Here is a 20,745-nt window from a genome sequence, read left to right as displayed (position 1 = left end):
TTTATGTTTGTTGGAAGGGGAAAACTTGCATTATTAGTGTGTGTTTGAAACAAAGTTATTGTAATTTACTATCAAAACAATAAAAAATGTGACACGATGCACGATCGACTTCTGCTCCCCCCGTTCACAAACTAAAATGTTGTTAGAGGTTTGGGCTGAATTGAGTCAAACCTGGCAACCTGCTCAGTCACATGATTCTCAGAGACGTTTTTCGTGTTTCTGACAAGTTTGCTGCGTTTCTATTAACCATAAAATTGTCCAAATTGAAAGTATACTCAAAAAAAATACACCAATTTAGAAAAAAAAAATCTAAATTTAATTCTTTCAATAAGATGTTTTTATACTAGGACGAGGTGGTTTTGATGTATTTCGCAAAATTATAATCAGAAAGGGCCATTGTACTGCAGTTTTTAGATGTGCCACAGATACAAAACATTTGAATGAAATGGCTTAATTCTCTCCTTGTGTAGATAAGTTCTCCGGAACCTTGCTAATGACTTAATTACTCTATTCAGGTGTGGCGCAGCAGAGACACATCTAAAAGTTTCAGGGGAGTGCCCCTTGAGGACTGGAGTTTGACACCTGTGCTTTAATGGAAACAATTTTTTCGCATCACAATCAGGGGTAAGCACTCCTGGTCCTCAAGGGCCGGTGTCCTGCAACTTTTAGAAGTACTTCAACGCACCTGAGTCAAATAATGAGGTCATTAGCCGGACTCTGGAGAACCTGACTGCACTTGGGAGGTGATTCAGCTATTGGATTCAGGTGTGTTGCCCACCCCTGAGTGATCAACAGCTGGATGTTACTGTTGAAAAAAAGACTGAGCATGAAAGAGAATTAAGCCCAACCATAATGTAGAAAATATGTGACATTAGTTACACAAAAAATTTACATTTTAACAATAATTGTATGTTATGATGGTATAAAAATAAAATAAATACGCTCTTTATTTGCTACTATTTTAAGTTGAATTTTTTTCCAAAAAATAATAGAAAAAATTGAAAAGTGGAGGAAAATTTGGTTTTTATTTTACAACTTTAAAACTTTCTTTAAGTAAATGTTTCACAGTTAAATAAGGGACTTGAAAGATAATAAATATAGTTGAAACTAGATGATTTTTTTGACAGAAAAGGGGTTCTGACTGGTGGTTTCGCTGAAGGCCGAGCATCTTTGTTTCTGTAGAGATCACAGTTGAAGTCGGTAATGAACTGCACAGCTCTGGATTCTCACCAGTAAATAAAGTTTATTTAGTTCAGAAACATCAAAATGACAAGAGGTTTATTATTTACATTTAAATAAAATCCAAGCTGAACATTAATTAAGATCTGTTGACTTATATTTCCATAAATTAATTAAAGATAAAGACTTTTTTTTTTTTACCAAGCTTTATTGTACTTTTTTAAATGAGTAATTTATGAATACACTTATATTATTTAAAGGCAGATCAAAAGACGGAGACCTATGGAGAGGGAAGAGTTTTAATAAAATAATGACACACTTAAATAATTATTACATAAGTTATTTATTGTCATTTTACACTCTTCACTCTCCATAAGAGTCAGGACATACTGGAGCAGCAGTTTGGTATTAAGCTTTGAAAATATAAAAAGCAAGTTTATCCCTCATATAGTTTTAGGATAAAAAATTATGGCTATAGTTATACATATATATATATATAAAATACATGTTTACTGTTTCTCTAAATTTTCTAAAACTGCATTAGGTTGAATTTACATTTTGGAAACTTTTAAAAAACATTCTTCATTCTTCAGTTCTACATTATAAAATATGAATATACAATTTTGCTGTTTCTCTAAATTATTCTAAGAATATATTAGTGATAGATCATGAATAAAACATATAGTGCTATTAACACGAGTTTTATTAGAGGTATAGATTCATGCCGTCTTTGCAGATGGGGAGGTTTTTCAGGTCTAGACTGGAAAATGTCAAATCTGGTAACAGTAGTGAATGGCGTCATTCTAGTTATTAACGAGCGTGACGCGCATGCGCCATGCTGGATTGAAATAGGACGCAGCTGCCGCTTGAGCGTTTTTTTTTTAAAAAAAAGATGGGGCTCGCTAGCGCCTGGCCGCACGGAGACACGAAACTGAGGGACCTGGATTAAAAATTATATCTTTTGATCTCCCAAGACGCGGAATTCGCGTGGGCGCTCAGCCTTATGACTGACTGAAATTTTTGTGGATCCGATTGAAATCGTGTCAGTGTTTATCGAGGCCTTGTTTGACGCCTTGTACTTGACCTAGGAATAGGCTACAGTGACGGCAAGAAGGCCGCGGGAGCGCCATGTTTGAAATCGCTGCGTTGGTTATTCCGTAAGTTATTTTTCGGAAACCTTATTCTAAGTTGTTTGTTACGGAGCTCTTTATGGGACGTAGGGAAATGTTTTTCTTTTGTGTAACTTTGCCATACTTTTGCGTTCTCGTAATACTGTACCATTAGTTCATGTGGCATAATTGAGTACTGTAAGCCTTTCTTAATACTTTCTGCTTTATTCCTAAGGTTATGTATGGGTTTTCCATGAACGTTAATATCTCTTTGTGAAATATCTGTAGTTTTATGTCTTATGTAAAAATACATTCAAACTATTTGGACTATTTCTGAGTTATTATCGCGGGGTCATGAGTGATCTGACAGTTTTGATGGTGTCTCTATTGTGTTGGTCTGAATGGTTTAAAGGGCCGTTTTCATGTGCAATTCCATCTCAACCTTACACAGACAGATATAACAAGCAGTTGAATGAGTTTCAATCAGTTTTTTGCACCAAAGAGTTAATAAACAGTGTTCACTCAGGCTCTGTAAGAGCCATATGAATGAAATAAGTAATTATTGATATGACAGGAGCACGCGGCTTTGACACTTGGGTGCTGGGTGCGTCGATGTGGGGGCGACTGTCACCAGGTATGAATGGGAAGGTTAGTGGCGTTCTGGCTTTGTGTGTATGAGGAGAGGCGGCATTTTTGAATAGTTTGGCCTGGTCAGTCTGTGTCGCAGGACTTGTACAGTTTGAAGCATAATAATCAAAATGGAATAAATCGATAATTGTGACCAAAGAAGTGGCCTGGAGATGATTGACACAAGCATCAGACAGATGAGATTCCCAGAGTTAACCCACTGCGGCCCTCTACCACATTTGCTGCACATTTAGGCGCTTTTTAAATATGTATACATTTGAAATGTTAAATTGACATTTGTGACTGTATACAAAATAGACCAGCAAATATTGCCGTAAGCTTATTGCGAGGGAACGCAAAAAAAATAAAAAATTGCCCCATGTTCCCTGCAGTGCTCTGTAGTTTGTCTTTTTCCGCCAATGACGTTACTGAAGCTGTTTTTTTGTGTCTAAATAGAGCAGCACACAAGGAGAGACTCGACCATGGCCTCTCAGCGGCAGTTTGTTTGATTGCTGGCATCCCTGAAACATCTGAGGAGATCTAATGGGATCTGGAGCTAGTGGATAAACTACAATCAAGTCGAGGACTGCTAGCAGTTGATTGATTATGAATATACTACAATCAAGCTGAGGATTCCCTTCAATGAAGATGAGGATCGCTTCCGTCAAGCTGAGGATTCCCTGCAAGGTGACTGGCGGATCCGCCCGACCCATCAAAGGTTGGTTAAGTCAAAGAACTGTTCCAATGGCGGGTCCAGAAGACATCTCAGGGTAGGAGCTGTTGCGGGTTTTGCTATGCTACGCTGCTGATGCTAATGTTGTTTGTTGAAGGCCAACGCTAGGCCTCTTGGTGTGCTGGTTTGGTTTGATTCTCTGCTGAGAGTCTAATGAGCTGAGAAGGATTCTGCTGTTGTAAATCCTTCTGTCTTTGGATTTTTATTGTTGTTTGAAACAGTTGCTGTGGTCTTGTGACTTGTGGAGGTTTAGGTGTAACTAAAATCTGATATCTAGAATCTGAAGTTACTGGCTTAAAGTTGACATTATTTTAGCTGCATTAGGATAATATTTATCTTTCCAATGATTAGCAAATATTTTGGGTGAAGATGAGGTCTTTATACTTAATTTTTTTATTTTCTTTTATATACCTACTTAATATTTAGTTTGAAATCAAGGGTTCATACTTTAATAATTCAATAACTCAAACAAATTCAATTTACGTTCAATTTAAGCGTGAAAACCGATTAATTTTTGCGCGGAAACAATGCGGGCCTCGTTCAATTTCGTAATTTTACTTCATTTCTTCTGGACTGCAACGGAGAGATCTCTTGGAGCTGCAGGCCAGACATCACAGAGGTAATGTGCATCCAGTAATCCATTATCTCTTACTTGCAGAAAATTCATGTTTTCCTTCTACAGAGGATTGACTGGGACCTGTCCCTCAGAATTTAAGCTTGTTTTTAACCCATTTTCTCTCCTAGACTAAGCAACTGGTGGACTATCCAACCATTTTCTGTACACCCTTGTCCCAAGTGGAGTCGGGAGGGGTGCTGGTGCCTATCTCCAGCGAACGTTTTGGGCGAGAGGCAGGGTTCACCCTGGACAGGTTGCCAGTCTGTTGCAGCAACTGGTGGACCTTTTGTTTCAAATAACTGTTTTTTTTATTTCTCATAGATAAAGCCATTAAAGGAGCTTCCACTACAACTAACTATCATTTCTCCTATAGAAGCAGCTCTTTTTCTTTTTCTGTCTCTCTTTATTCTGTTCTTTTAAATCCCCCGGGGGTAGTGACAGATGGCCTTTCATACAGAGCCAACTTATAATTCTGTTGGATGGTTCTTCCTGTTAAAGGGAAGTTTATCCTTTCCACTGTCACTACATGCATCTTAAATATGAGACATTGATTTAGCGTACTTAACTGATAACAAATTTAAATAATTGGAGCAGTGTTGGCCTTTTTTTTTTTTTTTTTTTTGAAAAGTCTTCCTGTTAAAGGGAAGCTTTTCCTCTCCACAGTCACCGCTTGCATCTTTAGTATGAGGCCTTGCTTATGCTTACTTTACTTTTAATGAATTTAAATAATTGGTGCAGTGTTATTTTTTTTTGTTTGGAAACTCTTCCTGTACAAGTCATTGTTTTAGCTTACCTTTTAACCAATTTAAATAACTAATATTTTGGAAAGTTTTCCAGTGAAAGGGAAGTCTTTTATTTTTGGAAATCTTCCTGTTAGGAGGTTTTTCCTCTCCACTGTCACCACATGTATCCTCAACATGAGGCATTGCTTAAGCTTTCATAACTTTTAAGCAATGTTAACCAGTTTTTATTTTTTTGGAAAGTCTTTCTGTTAAAGGGAAACTTTTCCTTTCTACTGTTACTACATGCATGTTCACTACGAAGTGTTGCCTAAGTTTACTTGAATAACTTAAATTTAAATTGGTGCAGTGTTAATTTCTTTTGGAAAGTCTCCCAGTTAAATGGAAGTTTTTCCTTTCCTCTGTCACCAGATGGGTACAAGCCATTGCTATAGCTTAACCATTAACCCATTTAAATAGTTGGTGCAGTGTTAACATTATTTTGTAAAGTCTTCCTGTTAAAGGGAAGTCTTTTTGGACAGCCTTGTTACCACGTGGATCCTCAGTAGGAGCCATTGCTTAAATTTACAGCTTACTTATTTGGTGCATTGTTGGACTGGGAAGATATGGTATATGGACTGAGAAGCTATGGTATATGGACTGAGAAGCTATGGTATATGGACTGGGAAGCTATGGTATATGGACTGAGAAGATATGGAAGCTGGTCAATGGTTTTTGTTGAGATGGAACGATGACTCTGAAAACACCAGATGGCCTCGGACTGTGAAAGTAAGGAATGTGAATCTAATGCCAGGATATGTGGTTTGCTACTTCGAGTAGCCACTCCTCAAGACTATGAAGTCATCGTATGAGTTCAAGGAATTTGGTAGCAAGCGAGAACAATGAAGGGATCAAGCCATTCCATACACAATACTCCATGCAAGAAAAACAGGTTAGGATATTGGAATGGTAGTTCTGATCTGGGTTATAAAAGGGTAAAGGTGTGAAAGCAAGCCTATCCGAAGTGTAAAGGGCTTGAGTTACTTTTCGGTCGGGTTTGCGTGAAAGCAAACCCTCCCAACGGGAAAGGTGTTAGCATTGCTCTTTGGTCGGGTTTGTGTGAAAAGGAACTCTCCCAACAGGCAAGGTATGTGTTGCTCTTCAATTGGTTTTGTGTGAAAACCAACCGCTCCGACGGGCAAGGTATGTGCTGCTCTTCAGTTGGTTTTGTGTGAAAACGAACCATACCGACGGGCAAGGGGTTAGCGTTGCCCTTCGGTCGGGTTTGTGTGAAAACGAACCCTCCCGGCGAACAGGGGTTAAGCGTTGCCCTTGATTGGGGTTTTGTGTAATGCACGAACCCTCCCGGCGAACAAGGGGTTAAGCGTTGCCCTTGCGAACCTCTCGGCGGGCAAGGGGTTAGCTTTGCCTTCGGTCGGGTTTGTGTGAAACGAACCTCCCGACGGGCAAGGGGTTAGCTCTTCGGTCGGGTTTGTGTGAAAACGAACCCTCCCGACGGGCAAGGGGGTTAGCGTTGCCCTTCGGTGGGGTTTGTGTGAAAACGAACCCTCCCGACGGGCAAGGGGGTTAGCGTTGCCCTTCGGTGGGGTTTGTGTGAAAACGAACCCTCCCGACGGGCAAGGGGGTTAGCGTTGCCCTTCGGTCGGGTTTGTGTGAAAACGAACCCTCCCGACGGGCAAGGGGGTTAGTAACTAACCGACTAAACTTATTCTTCAAATATGTGTATGGAATCCATTATAAATATTACTAAGAAGGTAGCAATAAAAATAACATTGCAGTGATGACAAAAACTTGCAAGACCAACGACTCTTGGAGGTTGGGGGGGTCCTCAAGTGACCCACCTCCTCCCCAACTGCTCCCAAAAATGACATGTGGAAAAGGCCTTCATCACCCCCACTGCTGAACGATGACCGGATTGACCTTACCATTGGGCTCAGAAGCCTTCCTTAACAAATGCTGCAGGTATTTTGCTGTTATTTAAGAGGTCTTTTGAGTTTTTGAAAAGTGATGAGTTGTTAAAGCATTTGACCTTAAACCTGCACCCGTCTTATTGTCTTTCGGTCTTTCAGGATTCCTCCTGGATCATCTGGTTTTTCGTCTCTGATTTCATCCTTCATTGGACCCCAGTTGACTGACGGAAAAGGCCCTCATCGCCCCGACGACGACCGGAAAAGGCCCTCATCGCCCCGACGACGACCGGAAAAGGCCCTCATCGCCCCGACGACGACCGGAAAAGGCCCTCATCGCCCCGACGACGACCGGAAAAGGCCCTCATCGCCCCGACGACGACCGGAAAAGGCCCTCATCGCCCCGACGACGACCGGAAAAGGCCCTCATCGCCCCGACGACGACCGGAAAAGGCCCTCATCGCCCCATTCATCTCCCTGCTGATGGATGACCTTAGTGACCCACCATCAGGTTCAGTAGTCTTTCTCAAGAAATGCTGCAGGTATTTTTCTGTTGCTTTTGAAAAGTGACAATTTCTTTCCGAGTTAAGGGTTTTACCTTATACCTGCACCTGTTCTGCTGTCCTTCAGAAACCCTCCTGGATCATCTTGTTTTTTTTTCTTGGATTTCGCCCTTCATCGCAGCTCACCCCCATCGGCCCACAGAGGAAAATGGCTGAACTTAAAACATTTATCAAAATGACTTCAGTTTCTTATTATTTTTTTTCTTCTTTTTAAGACTTCAGTCTGGTACTTTGGCTTCATCTGGACATTGTTTATTTTCTTTCTTTTAATTGAGCGATTTTGTTTAGACACTTCATAATTTTTTTTTTTTAATTTTAGGTATTTAAAATGTCTTCCAATTTCAGTGTCAAATGTTAGAATTTAATGTTTATTGATTTATTGAAAATGTGCTCTTGCATCATTTAGCATTGCCATGGTTATGGAATTGATTATGAAAAGGCTTAGACTGGTTTATTGTGATCTGTCTGTATTTATGCTGCTGTTTGTCATTTTCTATGTCCATTACATTATTTATTTCAACTGTTTTTGATTTCTCAGTTTTTCTTTCCATGGATCCTACACTTGATCTGGTGTTCTGATTGGCTGTGATTTCTTCCTGGAAAAGGGCATTGGCTGACATGATGCTTTAATCACCTAACCGTTCTCCGTCTCTTTTTCATTTCCACAAACATGGAAAGTTCTCCTGGATCAAGTGACCTGTTGTTGTGTCTCTGCTCAGTCTTCTTTCACCTCAGGTCAGTCATGGCAGATGGCTGCTGGTACTGAGCCCGTCTCTGGTTCTGCTGTAGGTTTCTTCCTTGTAGAGGGGAGTTCTTCTTCTCCAGTGTGGCAACATGCATGCTCTGTTTGAAGGCTTGCTGTAAAGTCAACAACTCAACACAAGTGATTTGCTGTCGCCCCCTGCTGGTCAGATTTAGTGAATGCCGTAAGTAATGACTTCATACAATCTGCTGGGTTTTGTTTGGTACAAACTTTTTAAACTACTTTAATAATCAGTCAAGCTTATTGTACTAGCAATTGGAGTACATGTGATTGAACTAAAATTATTTCAAAGTGCTTTGAGATGACATTTGTTGTGAATTAGCAATATATAAAATGTAACTTTCAAACTAACAAATGAGCCCCACCAATAAACAATATAAATATATAAAACCTCAAAAACCAATACAAGAAAGTTCAAAACCCCAAAATAGATACCAAAACATTTAAAATCCCCAAATAGATACCAAAACATTAAAAACCCCAAAATAGATACCAAAACATTTAAAATCCCCAAATAGATACCAAAACATTAAAAACCCCAAAATAGATACCAAAACATTAAAAACCCCAAAATAGATACCAAAACATTAAAACCCCCAAAATAGATACCAAAACATTAAAAACCCCAAAATAGATACCAAAACATTTAAAAACCCCAAAATAGATACCAAAACGTTAAAAGCTTATGATTACAAGGTTAATTCACAACAATATTGTTGTTGAGGCATTATGAAAAGTCATTTCAATTTAGTCAGATTACTATTGATCAAAGTTTACTGATTCATTGGGTTCAGTTAATTATGAAATTGTTTAAAAAGTTTGCACCAAACAAAACCCAGCAGATTGTATGGAGTCATTACTTGCGGCATTCACTAAATCTGACCAGCAGGGGGCGACAGCAAATCACTTGTGTTGAGTTGTTGACTTTACAGCAAGCCTTCATACAGAGCATGCATGTTGCCACATTGGAGAAGAAGAACTACCCTCTACTAGGAAGAAACCTACAGCAGAACCACAACCGGGCTCAGTACCAGCAGCCATCTGCCATGACTGACTGGAGGTGAGAGAAGACTGAGCAGAGGCACAACAACAGGTCAATTGATCCAGGAGAACTTTCCATGTTTGTGGAAATGAAAAGGAGGGGGAGAACAGTTAGGTGATGGCAGCATCATGTCAGCCAATGCCCTTTTCCAGGAAGCAACCACAGCTAATCAGAACTCCAGATGAGGTGTAGCTTCTAAGGAGAGAAAAATAAGTGAGAAAACAAAGTTTTGTTTCTAACACACTGACTTATGATATGCTAAATATAGACACAATCTGATTAAGCTGCATTGTTTGCACCTTTTTTTTTTTTTATACGTATAAATCTTCAGTTTGTGAAATGTGTTTCATTTAATAAAAGAGAGGCAAAGCAATCTCTATATGTTTATCTAACCTGGAAGTGTTTGTTAACTAGCAAATTACAACTTCATCTCCTGTCCACAATGAAAATATTATGGGTAAAAATACAATGATGGATATAACGTTGCATATTGCAAAAATCTTGTGGATTCTTTCAGCCAGTTTGGTCTAGTAGCCCCTCTTTTTTTCTTCCTGCTTATCGGTGTTGAGAAGAGTAATCATTTTCTTCATCTCCCTCAGTTCATCTAAAAACATCTTCAATGTCAGTGGCCCCTCTGTGTGTTGGATGCTGGTATCCTGCAGAAATAGTAGTGGTTTCTGAATGGACCCAATGAAACTCAATTTTATTTTAAATGTATTCAGATCCCCTGATTTTATTTTTTTTTATTAATTAATATTTTTTTTTTACAGTATTCTGTACGAGCATTTTGAGTGACAAACCAACACAAAACAGTACCTGTAAAGTAGAAGGGGAAACTGTGTTTGGATTAAAGCCTCTTTACTTTTACCAATAAGTAAAATTCAGTTCTAAAATGAAGGATATGAACTAATCTGCTCAGAGTTGCCTTTGATTAATAAAAACAGGAACATTTTTAAGTGTACTGTTTTCCAACTTTATCGATTCTTGCCTTTTGCCACCGCAATGTAATGTTTCCTGCTGTTTGTTGTTTCATGTTTTTGTCATGTAAGTGACTTTGACATGTAGTGTTGGTGAAATGTTTGATACAAATTAACTTAAAACTTAACCAGATGCTTTCAAGTTAATCACATTAGAAAATCTTATATCTTGCTTAAACATTACCTACAAGTAACTTTTGTCCTGTTACAAGTGTACTAAAATATTTACACTGCAAACTAGACAAAAAGTATTTGGTAATATTTTATGTTTTCACAGTGATGTCTTTTTTTGGAAGAATGAAAGTGGAGATTTTTCATAAAACTAGACTTGGGAGCATATGCAAAATTAACAGAAAATAAACGTTGATGTCGGCAGAGAGAAAAATCTCAGTTTAAGCCAAGCCCTAACTGTTTCAAAACAGATTTTCATGTTCAGATAATATAGCAGCCAGTAAAGTGGCACTGAAATTTGCCACTTTAATGCTTTACAGGTGTTGGCTTTGTATCAGTAGGATTAATCAGAATTTGGTTGATACAGACAGGGTATGTCGATATTCAACAAAATCAAACAGTTTTTAATGTACTTGTAAGACAAAAAGTTTCTTTTTCTTCATTTTCTTTTTATATTGTGCAGCTAAAAGGGCTCAAAATCCACTAGACAACTTTTCCTTTTCAGTGCAATCCAGGATTGCTGCTGCAGGTTTTTATTTCTGAAAGTGAGACCCGAAAACAAGAGTGATGGCATTGAATCAAGCATGGAACACCAAACTCGGGCAACTATTCATAAAACAATGTCAAACCAAGACAAAAATAGTTATTAAAGTACTAAGCTCTAATTTCATTTCAGAAAGTGTAGATTTATGTGTTGATTTATCTTGTGAGAAGAAAGAAACCTACCAAATGGCCCAATTTGCAGACAACTAGAAGCCCTCTGTGGAAAGGCCTTTTTACCAGTAATTCACCACAGTGGTAAATGCTTGTTTGTAACAAAAACGGATTAAAAACATAAAAAATATGGTTTATTTTTTTAAAGATATTTTGCAATTTTCACTCCAGATCTGATCAACATTAACATGTGGTGTGAGCCTTTACCGTAATTTCCCTCAATATATGACTTAAGAATAAAAGTTGCATTTAGTTTCTATGACAACTGACAACACAATTTTCATTCTTCTTTTAAAAAAAATACTTTTACCTTAAATATACAAATGTATATTTTGTAAAAAAAAAAAAAAAAGCTACATTTCAAAATCCAATTTTCATTCATCTTCAAAGTTCACAGACGCAGTAAAGAAGGAAAACCTCTCTGTATTTCCTTTCAGTTGTTTTATTGGACCGTCTATCAGGGCTTTTATCCAGCAACATGATTCCTGGAATTATTTTTCATTTAGATGTTAAATAACCACAGAAATATATTAGTAATTTTACCCCATTGCAATTTATTCCAAATGCAGAGATTCATTCTCAGTCTGCAACACTTTTAATATGCTATAATGGACAGCATGACTTTTTATTCAATTTAACAACCCATCCAAAGGTTTTAACATGTATACAACAAATGGAACTGCATTAAGACCCTGAATGGAAAAGCCATTAAGCTTAACAGTGTGGGATAATGCTTTGCTAATAGCAAAAATGTGTTCTCTTGTAATTCAAATGTCGTCTACATGCCAAATGTGGTGACCTTGTATTTAAAAACTTAATCACAATAATGTAATTTCACATAGATGGTGTAAGATAATCTGTTTATGATAAAATATCTAAACAATGTAAATGATACATACAGATACAAAATTAAAATATATTGAAAATATTAGAAGTTTTTTGTCATTAATTATAGAAACTGAAACTCAGATTCATTACAGTGAAACATTTCAAGCCTTTATTTCTTGTAATTAGTACAGTACATAAATTGAAATGTTTTTGCAACATGAGAAATCTGAACTTTTCTAGCATGTATGTATACATATATGTATATGTATGTATGTATATATATGTATATTTGCTTACAGGTTTCATTCTACATAAACAGTACTTGTTGAAGCATTTACAAATCTTAACCATGTTAATTTAACTTAATGTAAAACAGCAGCTTCTATATTAATTTATAACCAATAATAAAGAAAACATATCAAACTGTCAGAGTGTGTAACATTTATGAAAGCAATTTTCAAAATGTTTGAAATATCATTATACAATTTTTCAAAGACCAACATTGCATTATTTATTTATTTTTTGCAAATATTCATTTATTTGAGTTTTGATACCTGTGAAACGTTGCTCTTTTCTATTCGGAGTACAAAATTTTTAAGCTAAGTTAAGTTCAAGTCCAGTTTTTTTTTTTTTTTTTTGTCAGCTCAGTATAACTAAACAAAACTGCTCAAATGAAAACTCCAGTGTTAAATCAAACATTTGAGAATGAACCTTTATTTATTGATTTTACCACTCAGTTATCTTAGATCAGACGACATTCTCTTCAAATTAAAAAATTTACACATTTGCAACAAACTTTTATTTATATATATTGATATATTTTTGTCTGCCTGCTTATTTATTCTTCATTGCTCTTTCACGGTCATAAACTAAATTCACATTCATGGCTTAAACTGAATCATGGCGTCATTTATTTTATACACATGTATTTTATTATGAGTTGGCTAAACAGTTACCACAACATATCTGGACTTTTTATATGATCTAATTGCTTAAGTAGATGTTTAATTTATAGAAATTCTGATTAAAATATTTTTTAAAATGTAATAAGAAATGGGTAGATTAAAATATTGGTATTTTCATACAGGATAACTTTCAAAATGATACGTGGTAAGTTATATATGCACAATTGTGTTGCTTTAAAACACAATTAAATACATCTAAGTACATCTGCAGAGCTATAACTGCCTGCTCTGGATTTCTTTAACACAGATAGTTCTGGACTGATGCTTCTATGTGTGTTTTTTCAGTCTGTCCTCTTAAAACCCAGCCAGCTGCAGCAAATTCCCTGCTGGAGGAACTGGTTCTTCTCCACTGTCACCACTTGCACTGGTGGAGGGATTGCTGTAAAGTCATTAACTTGATGAAAGTGACTCTTTAGATCATTACTTTTTTTCTAACTGGCATTATATAATTAACTGTCCTTGATCATACTGTTGAAACAATCAGCATCCAATGTCACTGCATATTATTGGAGCTAAATAACACTATATAATGTATTTTATTGAATCAGACTGTTTTTAGCTGAATATGTGCTAAATGAAACATAGACTGTAACTGTGTATGAATCTGACATATTTGTAAAGGTTTCTTGAGATTCTAGAAGTCAAAAATACTTTGCTGATCCCAAAGGGAAATTAAATAATGTTTATTTATTTATTGCTGCATGCATAACCACAGTTTAAGTTGATTTGAATTAAGACGTATCACATCAAATTTCCCTCTACAGTTTGAAATAATATGTCCTGCATCTAAGCCTGGCGCTTCAGTACGGCAGACAAAAGGATCCTGCAGATTACCTGATAATGTAACAGGAGTGATCCAATGCCTTATTAGTCTAGAAACTAATTCAAAGACATTGCATTAATACAGTTTTGAACATTGTCAGACTCCTCTTATCCTCCATGAACTTTTTTAACTGCTGCTATCAAGCAAAGGGCACATCAACATGACAACCAGCAATAAAAGAAAATGCTCTTCATCAAATTTATCAAGTTAAAAGCAACAGGAGTGACTGACTGTTTGAAAAATTGCACCCAAATTCTCACTTACGTTATACAACACCAATGTGAACATGTTTAAGAGCTTTCCTCTATTTTTCTGATTATAAGAGCCACACAGTGAAGATACCAAATAAAAACACAAACACAGTTGTTATATAAAAATATGTAAACATCTTGTCAATTTTTTTTGCAATTCCTGCCCAATAGCTGGGCTTTTGCTCCATTTTGTTGCTCAGGAATGTCACAGATCTTTTCATTCTCTGCAGTTCACCAGAGACCTTTTCCACAGCCAGGAATACCTCAGTCAGTAGGTCGTGGCTTCCCTGCAAGAGTGATTCAGTCGGTGGACAAGTTTAACTACATTCATTTTAACAATAAACAGTGACATACACATCTCTGGAAAAGCTTAAAAAAATCAGTTTCTCTGATTTAACTTTTTATAGGTATATATTTGAATAAAATGAACAATTAATAAAATGAACACTACTGACAACATGTCTCTGAAATTCAAAGCAAGAATGTTTGTATTTATTTGCAGAAAATGAGAAATGGTCAAAGTAACCAAAAGGGTTTAGTGCTTTTAGACCTCAAATAATGCAAAGAAAACAAATTCATATTCATTTAGAAACAATACTAATGCTTTAACTCAGGAAGAGTTCAGAAATCAATATTTGGTGGAATAACCAGGAGGTTTTCAATGGGGTTCAGTGCAGTGGTGTCTTAATTTTTCCCAGAGTTGTATATCCAAAATTCTCCAATTCAAGCTCCTTTGAGAACGTTTCTACTGTGTTATAGCATATATTCCATAAATAAGCAATTTATTGTTTTGTTAAATCATTTATTTCTGCTTTTAGCTTTTTAGTTGCAGGTTTCCAACGTGATCTTGAAAAATGCAGAATTTATCTTATGTATTTTCCAGTTGTGGATAAATATATACCGGTAACTATAAATTGACTTTATTTAGTCAATTTATATAAACCTAACTAAATGTTTAGTCTAAAACTAAAAAAATGCAGGGTGCTTTCTCTTCATGTTTGTTGAGAGAGCACAGTGAAGCATTTTTTATAACGTGGTTGCTTTGCATGATTGTTAGGTTAATTGGGCTTTCTAAATTCTCCTTAGGTGTGAGTGTGTGTATGCATGGTGATTTGTCTTGTGTCTCAATGTTGCTCTAACCAGAGTGCATACCGCCTCTCACCCAATGATTTCTGGACATAGGCACCAGTTTCAATATTTATATCTAAATATAAATATTGATTGATAAGCTAAATCCCATAAACACATCAACAGTAATACTTTTTGTCAAACTCAAATCGATTTTTCTTGTTCAATCTGAGTTAAATGTTGTATTGTAAGCTGCAACACTAACCTCTTTGTCAATAGATGAGTATTGATCAGCAGTTTCATCAAATTTGGATGCACAATGACAGCATTTCTTTATCTCTGAAAAAAAAAATCAAGACAAATAAGTGTACATAGTTTTAAATGCAGTACAGCCATATAATTAAATCATAGAACGATAAACTGTGTTTAGATTAATAGATGTTCATCTTTACCATGCTCTTCATTCAAACTTTGGGCGTTGTCCTGGGACTCTGAGTCCTTCTGTATCAGATTGTTCACCACAATAGTCTCCAGGAGGCTGAGCAACATTAGTCCAAAAATCCCAATTATGAACACCACTAAGAGAAACCAACAACACATTAATAAAACACTGGTTCAGTATATTCTGCTCTTTGTCAAAATAGTGGGACCCTGTTTACTTGCTGCTAACCAAAATTAGTCAAACCTTCTACTATTGTTAACCTTTCTCTTTTATTAGGTACTATGTTCTTATTTCCTGTCTTTCCATTCCATTCAAACACTATTTTAAAAGTTTAAGTTGATTTTTACCTTTTTGGTACTTACTGTACCTGCTTCCTGTTTGTGTTCTTGTCCACCATCTTTGCTAAACTCTCTAAACAGCATAAGTTACACATATAAATGTTATCTTGGGGAAAGTTCCATATATATATATATATATATTTTTACCTATAAGGGGAATTTTGCTTGATGTAAAAGGTAGGATCTCGATGAGAATAAGTTGCATCACAGTGACGGCCAGCAGCACAGTGGTCTTGAAGCCGATCTTCTCCCCTCCACCATGTGACAGGAGGAGGGAGAAAAAATCCAGACACAAGAAGAAGAGGATAGGCAGCACAAAGCTAGCAAAGTGGAGGACAGATTTTCTCTTCATTTCCACCTGTAAAACATGTGAGATGTGAGAGATGGTTTGAAATACTTGTTTTTTGATTTAAGAATCGGCAATATTGGCATCTTTTTGTAAGTAAATTAAGCATGCTTAAAGCTTTATGCAAAAAAGAATATAGCTCTGAAGTTTATGAATATACCAAAAATGAAGGGTAAATTTGCTGAGCCAAGCTGCAGAGATGAGCAGTAAATTCTTTATCATCCACTTAATTGTAGTACTTCAAAATTATTTGTACAGTATACATCATAAACAGTAGTAATGCAAATGTTAGCAACAACAGTAGCTTTAGCAGCAGTAAGTGCACTGGAAAACAACCAACACAACTTTGCTCAACAAAACTAAGACAATAGAAAATATAGAGAGATCACCGTCTGTAGAACATACTTACAGTGTAAACAACAATGGTTTGATTGTATCCATAATGGTTCACTGTAGAACTGATGACAGACATGTTGACAAACACCCACTCAAATTCTGTCGCCATTATATCACGAGACCACTTTGATATTACTGAACTATCTCTTTCTACGTAAATTTCTAATTCATTCTCTAAGATGAACAGAAAAGAAAGAAAACAACAGTTAGGCTTATAACAATGCATCAAGATGTCAATGTCAATACAACACGTGTTTTAGATTTAATTTTCTATAGATTTCCAAATCAGAAAGTTATGGTGTGTTTTGTTTGATGTACCATTGAAGATTAAATTTAAAATTTTGCTTTAGTTTAATTATACATAGATAAATTGAACTCACCTGCATACAAGTAGGACTTGAAAGTGATGTTGCACTTCTGAATGTCAAAAGGGAATTTGTAAATATGCATCCTGCAGGCGCTGATCACAATCTGGTCGTTCCTAAATTCAATCGTCCCATTACTGTGTATTTTGAGAAAGGGGCTTGGAGGAGCTTTGTCCTTCTCTACCCTGTGAAAGAATAGGTGAGATGGTTCAATAGGGTGTTGAACCATCTTACTACGAAAAGAGTGGTTGTTAAAACACCCACCAGCGTAGAAGAAACCAGTGGGTGATTTAAATGCTTACTTTAAACCTAAGTCTCTCAGGACTCTACATATATACTCACATCTCTTCAATTGTTAAGTCTGGCTTCCACAATACCTCTGTTGGAACAATTATTTCTGAAATTCCACAGAAGTCATCTTTATTCCATAAAGCATAGTCATTTCCCCACTCCTGAATGGAAAAATAAAATAAAATAAAGCAGAGTGAGTTCATGGAGCATGGTTAAATAAAAAATGCAACTTAAAAAGTATTAAATTGTTTTTTTTATTAAGTAGCCATTTATGAAATGCATCTTTTTTGGAGATAACTCACCATGTAAATCCAAACATATGAAATGAATGTCTGATCTGTCTCTTTCTGTACATAAAGAAATAAACTTTATATATTTCAGTTTGAAATGACAATTAATACAAGTATAGGTATGAACAGAGTAATGAAACTTGTGAATCTTTTACTTTATGTACTTTAACTTTTATGCCAGTCTTTCATAACTGCAGCTCCAGTTTACAGCCATGGAAAAAATAGTAAGCCTAAAGTAAAACTACATCCTGTGATTCTATAGCTGTAACTTTTAGCAGCACTAACGTGAAGCAGGCATTACCGTCTTGAGCAGTTACTTTAAGATATTTGGGCTGATTTGCTGTGTTTAATTATCAGACATGGTATGGCAAATTATTGCTAAAAATGTCTAATGTCTCATTTTATTTCCCAGACTGATGGACATTTGGCTCTCCACCATAATGTCTTTCCGACTTGACATTGTTTTAACACACACTTGTATGCTCTGGACCAACAAACTGCTGAAATTACCCTTACAAAAAAATCCCATGAAAATGTTCTCATGTGACCACAGCAAAACCACACATGTAGTTCACACAACTTTTTCATGTAAATGATGTGTGAAAGATGTGAATCAAATGTGAAAACACATGTAACGTTTCATGGTGAAATCACATGTGATTCACATGTGAATCACACAGTTCCACATGCGATTTACAAATTTTCACATGTAAATCACATGTGGTGACGTGCAAACACTGCATATTATTGGAGCTAAATAACACTATATAATGTATTCAAACAGAGATGCTGTTCAGAGATGTAACAGCATCTCTGAAATATTAAACGTGATTATTTTGGTGGATTATGTGAACCACATGTGAAAAATGGGAACCACATGTGATCACATGTGAAAACGTGATTTTCATGGGATTTTTTTGTAAGAGTATTGCTTTTCAAGAGCAACCACTTGGCAATTATGATGAAATAAAACAGATTCCTTACAGAGATGGCAATTGCTATAGTAAAACAGAATCTAACAAAAATATATATATCATTTAGCAATATATTATGATTTAACATGAGAATCAAAGTAAAAGAAAAAAAAACAAACAAACTCAGAAATTCAAAATCCCCAACAAAAATCAAAAGAACACTGTCAAACGTAAAAAAAATAAATAAGAAAAACAATCAAAAAGAGAACAGTATGGCTTACCACATCCAGGATGGCATAGACCGTCATTTCAAGGTATAAGACTGTTTTATTTGTATGATCTTTAACAGGTCTGCTCATGATGAAAGTTTCATTAGCTTTGGACAGATGCAGGTGATCAAGAACATCCTGATAACTGCAGGTGGTTGCTGCAAACAGAATAAAAACTTTATGATAAGAGAAAAACGGTAGAATCACAAAATGCAATCAAGCCACCATGTAATGCTTCATGTGTAAAATGTCAAAGCACAAAGTCTTATTGTGTTGTTATGGTTCCTCATTGTCGCTTGGCAATTGAAAAACTCTCAACCGAGAATTCACAAGTTTTGTTAAAACAGTAAGAGAGTTTGAAAAAAATTGTGCTTGTAAAATTGTCAATTCCGCTTCACCTTTTATTGCACATTCCCACATTAAGACTTCAAATGTATTTTATTTAGAAGATTTTAATGCATGGTTGTAAAGTGAAAGATAAATATTTTTGTCAAAGCAGTGAGCTGGAAAGTAGCATTGCTTCATCAGATCTCATTCCTCCATTCATTTATGGAAGAAATTTCTGTCTCCACATGTGCAAAGCTGGTAAAGATTTATCTAAAAGACCTATTGCTGTTACTGCAGTTCTACAAAATAAATACACACAAGACAATTTTCTCTTTTTTTATTTGTAAAAATTATTTAAATCCATTCTATTTCCTTTCATTTCACAATTATTATTTACTCTATGGAGTTTTTTTTATGGAAATTTGAAATAAGATCAGTTGAATGCTGTGATTGTAACATGACAAGATATTTGTCTGCTATGCAGCTCTGATACATTTCCTACTACAGGGTTTAAAAATGGAAATTAACCCATGATTAGATTAAACACAATAATTTACAAAAAAAATAAATAAATCAGGTTTACCTTTTTCATCAGATGTCTGGTTTGATGTTGAATTTGAAAAATGTGTAAATACATAATTTGTTGCATTTTCAACTGTCATTGGGGAAAAAAAATCACAGCATAAATTGGTTATAGATTTTATCTTTCATGTTAGACTTTTACAGTATTTTCAAGACAGCAATAATGGAACGTAATTTGTACAATAAAAAAATATCCATCAGAGCAGATCGATCAACAGAAACTGGATTACCTGAAACGTCCTTAAAGCTCTGATTTGACATCAGTGGGTCATCATAAACATCTGTTGACACACAGCTGCCTAACAAAGTAGAATACATATTTTTTGAGTATTTTTGAATACACATTTATACAGTCATGAATTAAAATTCATCCTTGTGTTGGACGACAAACACTTCACATTTTTTTTTGCATATCCACTCAATCTAAAATGATTTACAAACGTTCTTTGTCTCCAATTTTTTTTCTCAAAAGGAGTCTTTATAATGACTTGTCATTGCATTTTTTATTAGCTCTAAATGTGTTAAAATTCAACCATTATATTTTGTGTTAAAAAACAGTCAGAGCTCCAAGTTGTGGCTGCTTGTGATCCATTTTGAACTGGTTCCATTCAGATATCTAAAAGTTTATAAAAATATTTGGTATTTCTCATTTTTATGGCATAATTTACAAATCACTGTATTGACACTGAGTTTGATTAAAATATGGACATTTCTACATTAATAATCCACAGAAAAAATAGTGAAACTATTTTGTTGCATATTTGGTCAGATAGGCAACAAACACACAAAAACAATCTGAATACATAGATGACATCCCATCCTAAAGGTCCACATCTTAAGGTAAAAGCTGTTTTGGAAATGCACTTTTAACTAGTAGTACTTATCTTTGTGGCTGATTTAAAGTTTTATCTAAAAGTGCACCGTTTGTTTTTTTTAGAGCACTATAAATGTATTTTTATATTTATCGTGGCACGCAATTAAGATAGTTATAAAATATTTAGTATTCAGTTTAATCAAATGTTACCTATGAATGGAGGTCAAAAATCCTTATGTAACAGCATCTCTGAAATATTAATTCATACACTCCAATCTCACAGTTACTTATCGTG

The 20,745-nt window shown here is 35.6% G+C and overlaps 1 protein-coding gene across 1 annotated transcript; it reads right to left on the bottom strand.

The window, feature by feature from the left end:
* Positions 1 to 8,200: 8,200 nt before the first annotated feature.
* On the bottom strand, positions 8,201 to 19,897 carry LOC122823485 (5-hydroxytryptamine receptor 3A-like). Its single transcript, XM_044103150.1, has 11 exons — positions 19,867 to 19,897; positions 18,740 to 18,885; positions 17,557 to 17,601; positions 17,306 to 17,415; positions 16,979 to 17,148; positions 16,612 to 16,772; positions 16,004 to 16,214; positions 15,529 to 15,654; positions 15,342 to 15,415; positions 9,243 to 9,308; positions 8,201 to 8,332 (listed from the first exon to the last, which is right to left on the bottom strand). The coding sequence occupies exons 1-11, from the start codon at positions 19,895 to 19,897 to the stop codon at positions 8,201 to 8,203; spliced, it is 1,272 nt and encodes a 423-aa protein (XP_043959085.1).
* Positions 19,898 to 20,745: the final 848 nt, after the last annotated feature.

The sequence above is a fragment of the Gambusia affinis genome, linkage group LG20 (assembly GCF_019740435.1).
Source record: "Gambusia affinis linkage group LG20, SWU_Gaff_1.0, whole genome shotgun sequence".
In the NCBI taxonomy this organism is placed as follows: Eukaryota; Metazoa; Chordata; class Actinopteri; order Cyprinodontiformes; family Poeciliidae; genus Gambusia; species Gambusia affinis.
This window is presented reverse-complemented; position numbering and strand designations above follow the sequence as displayed.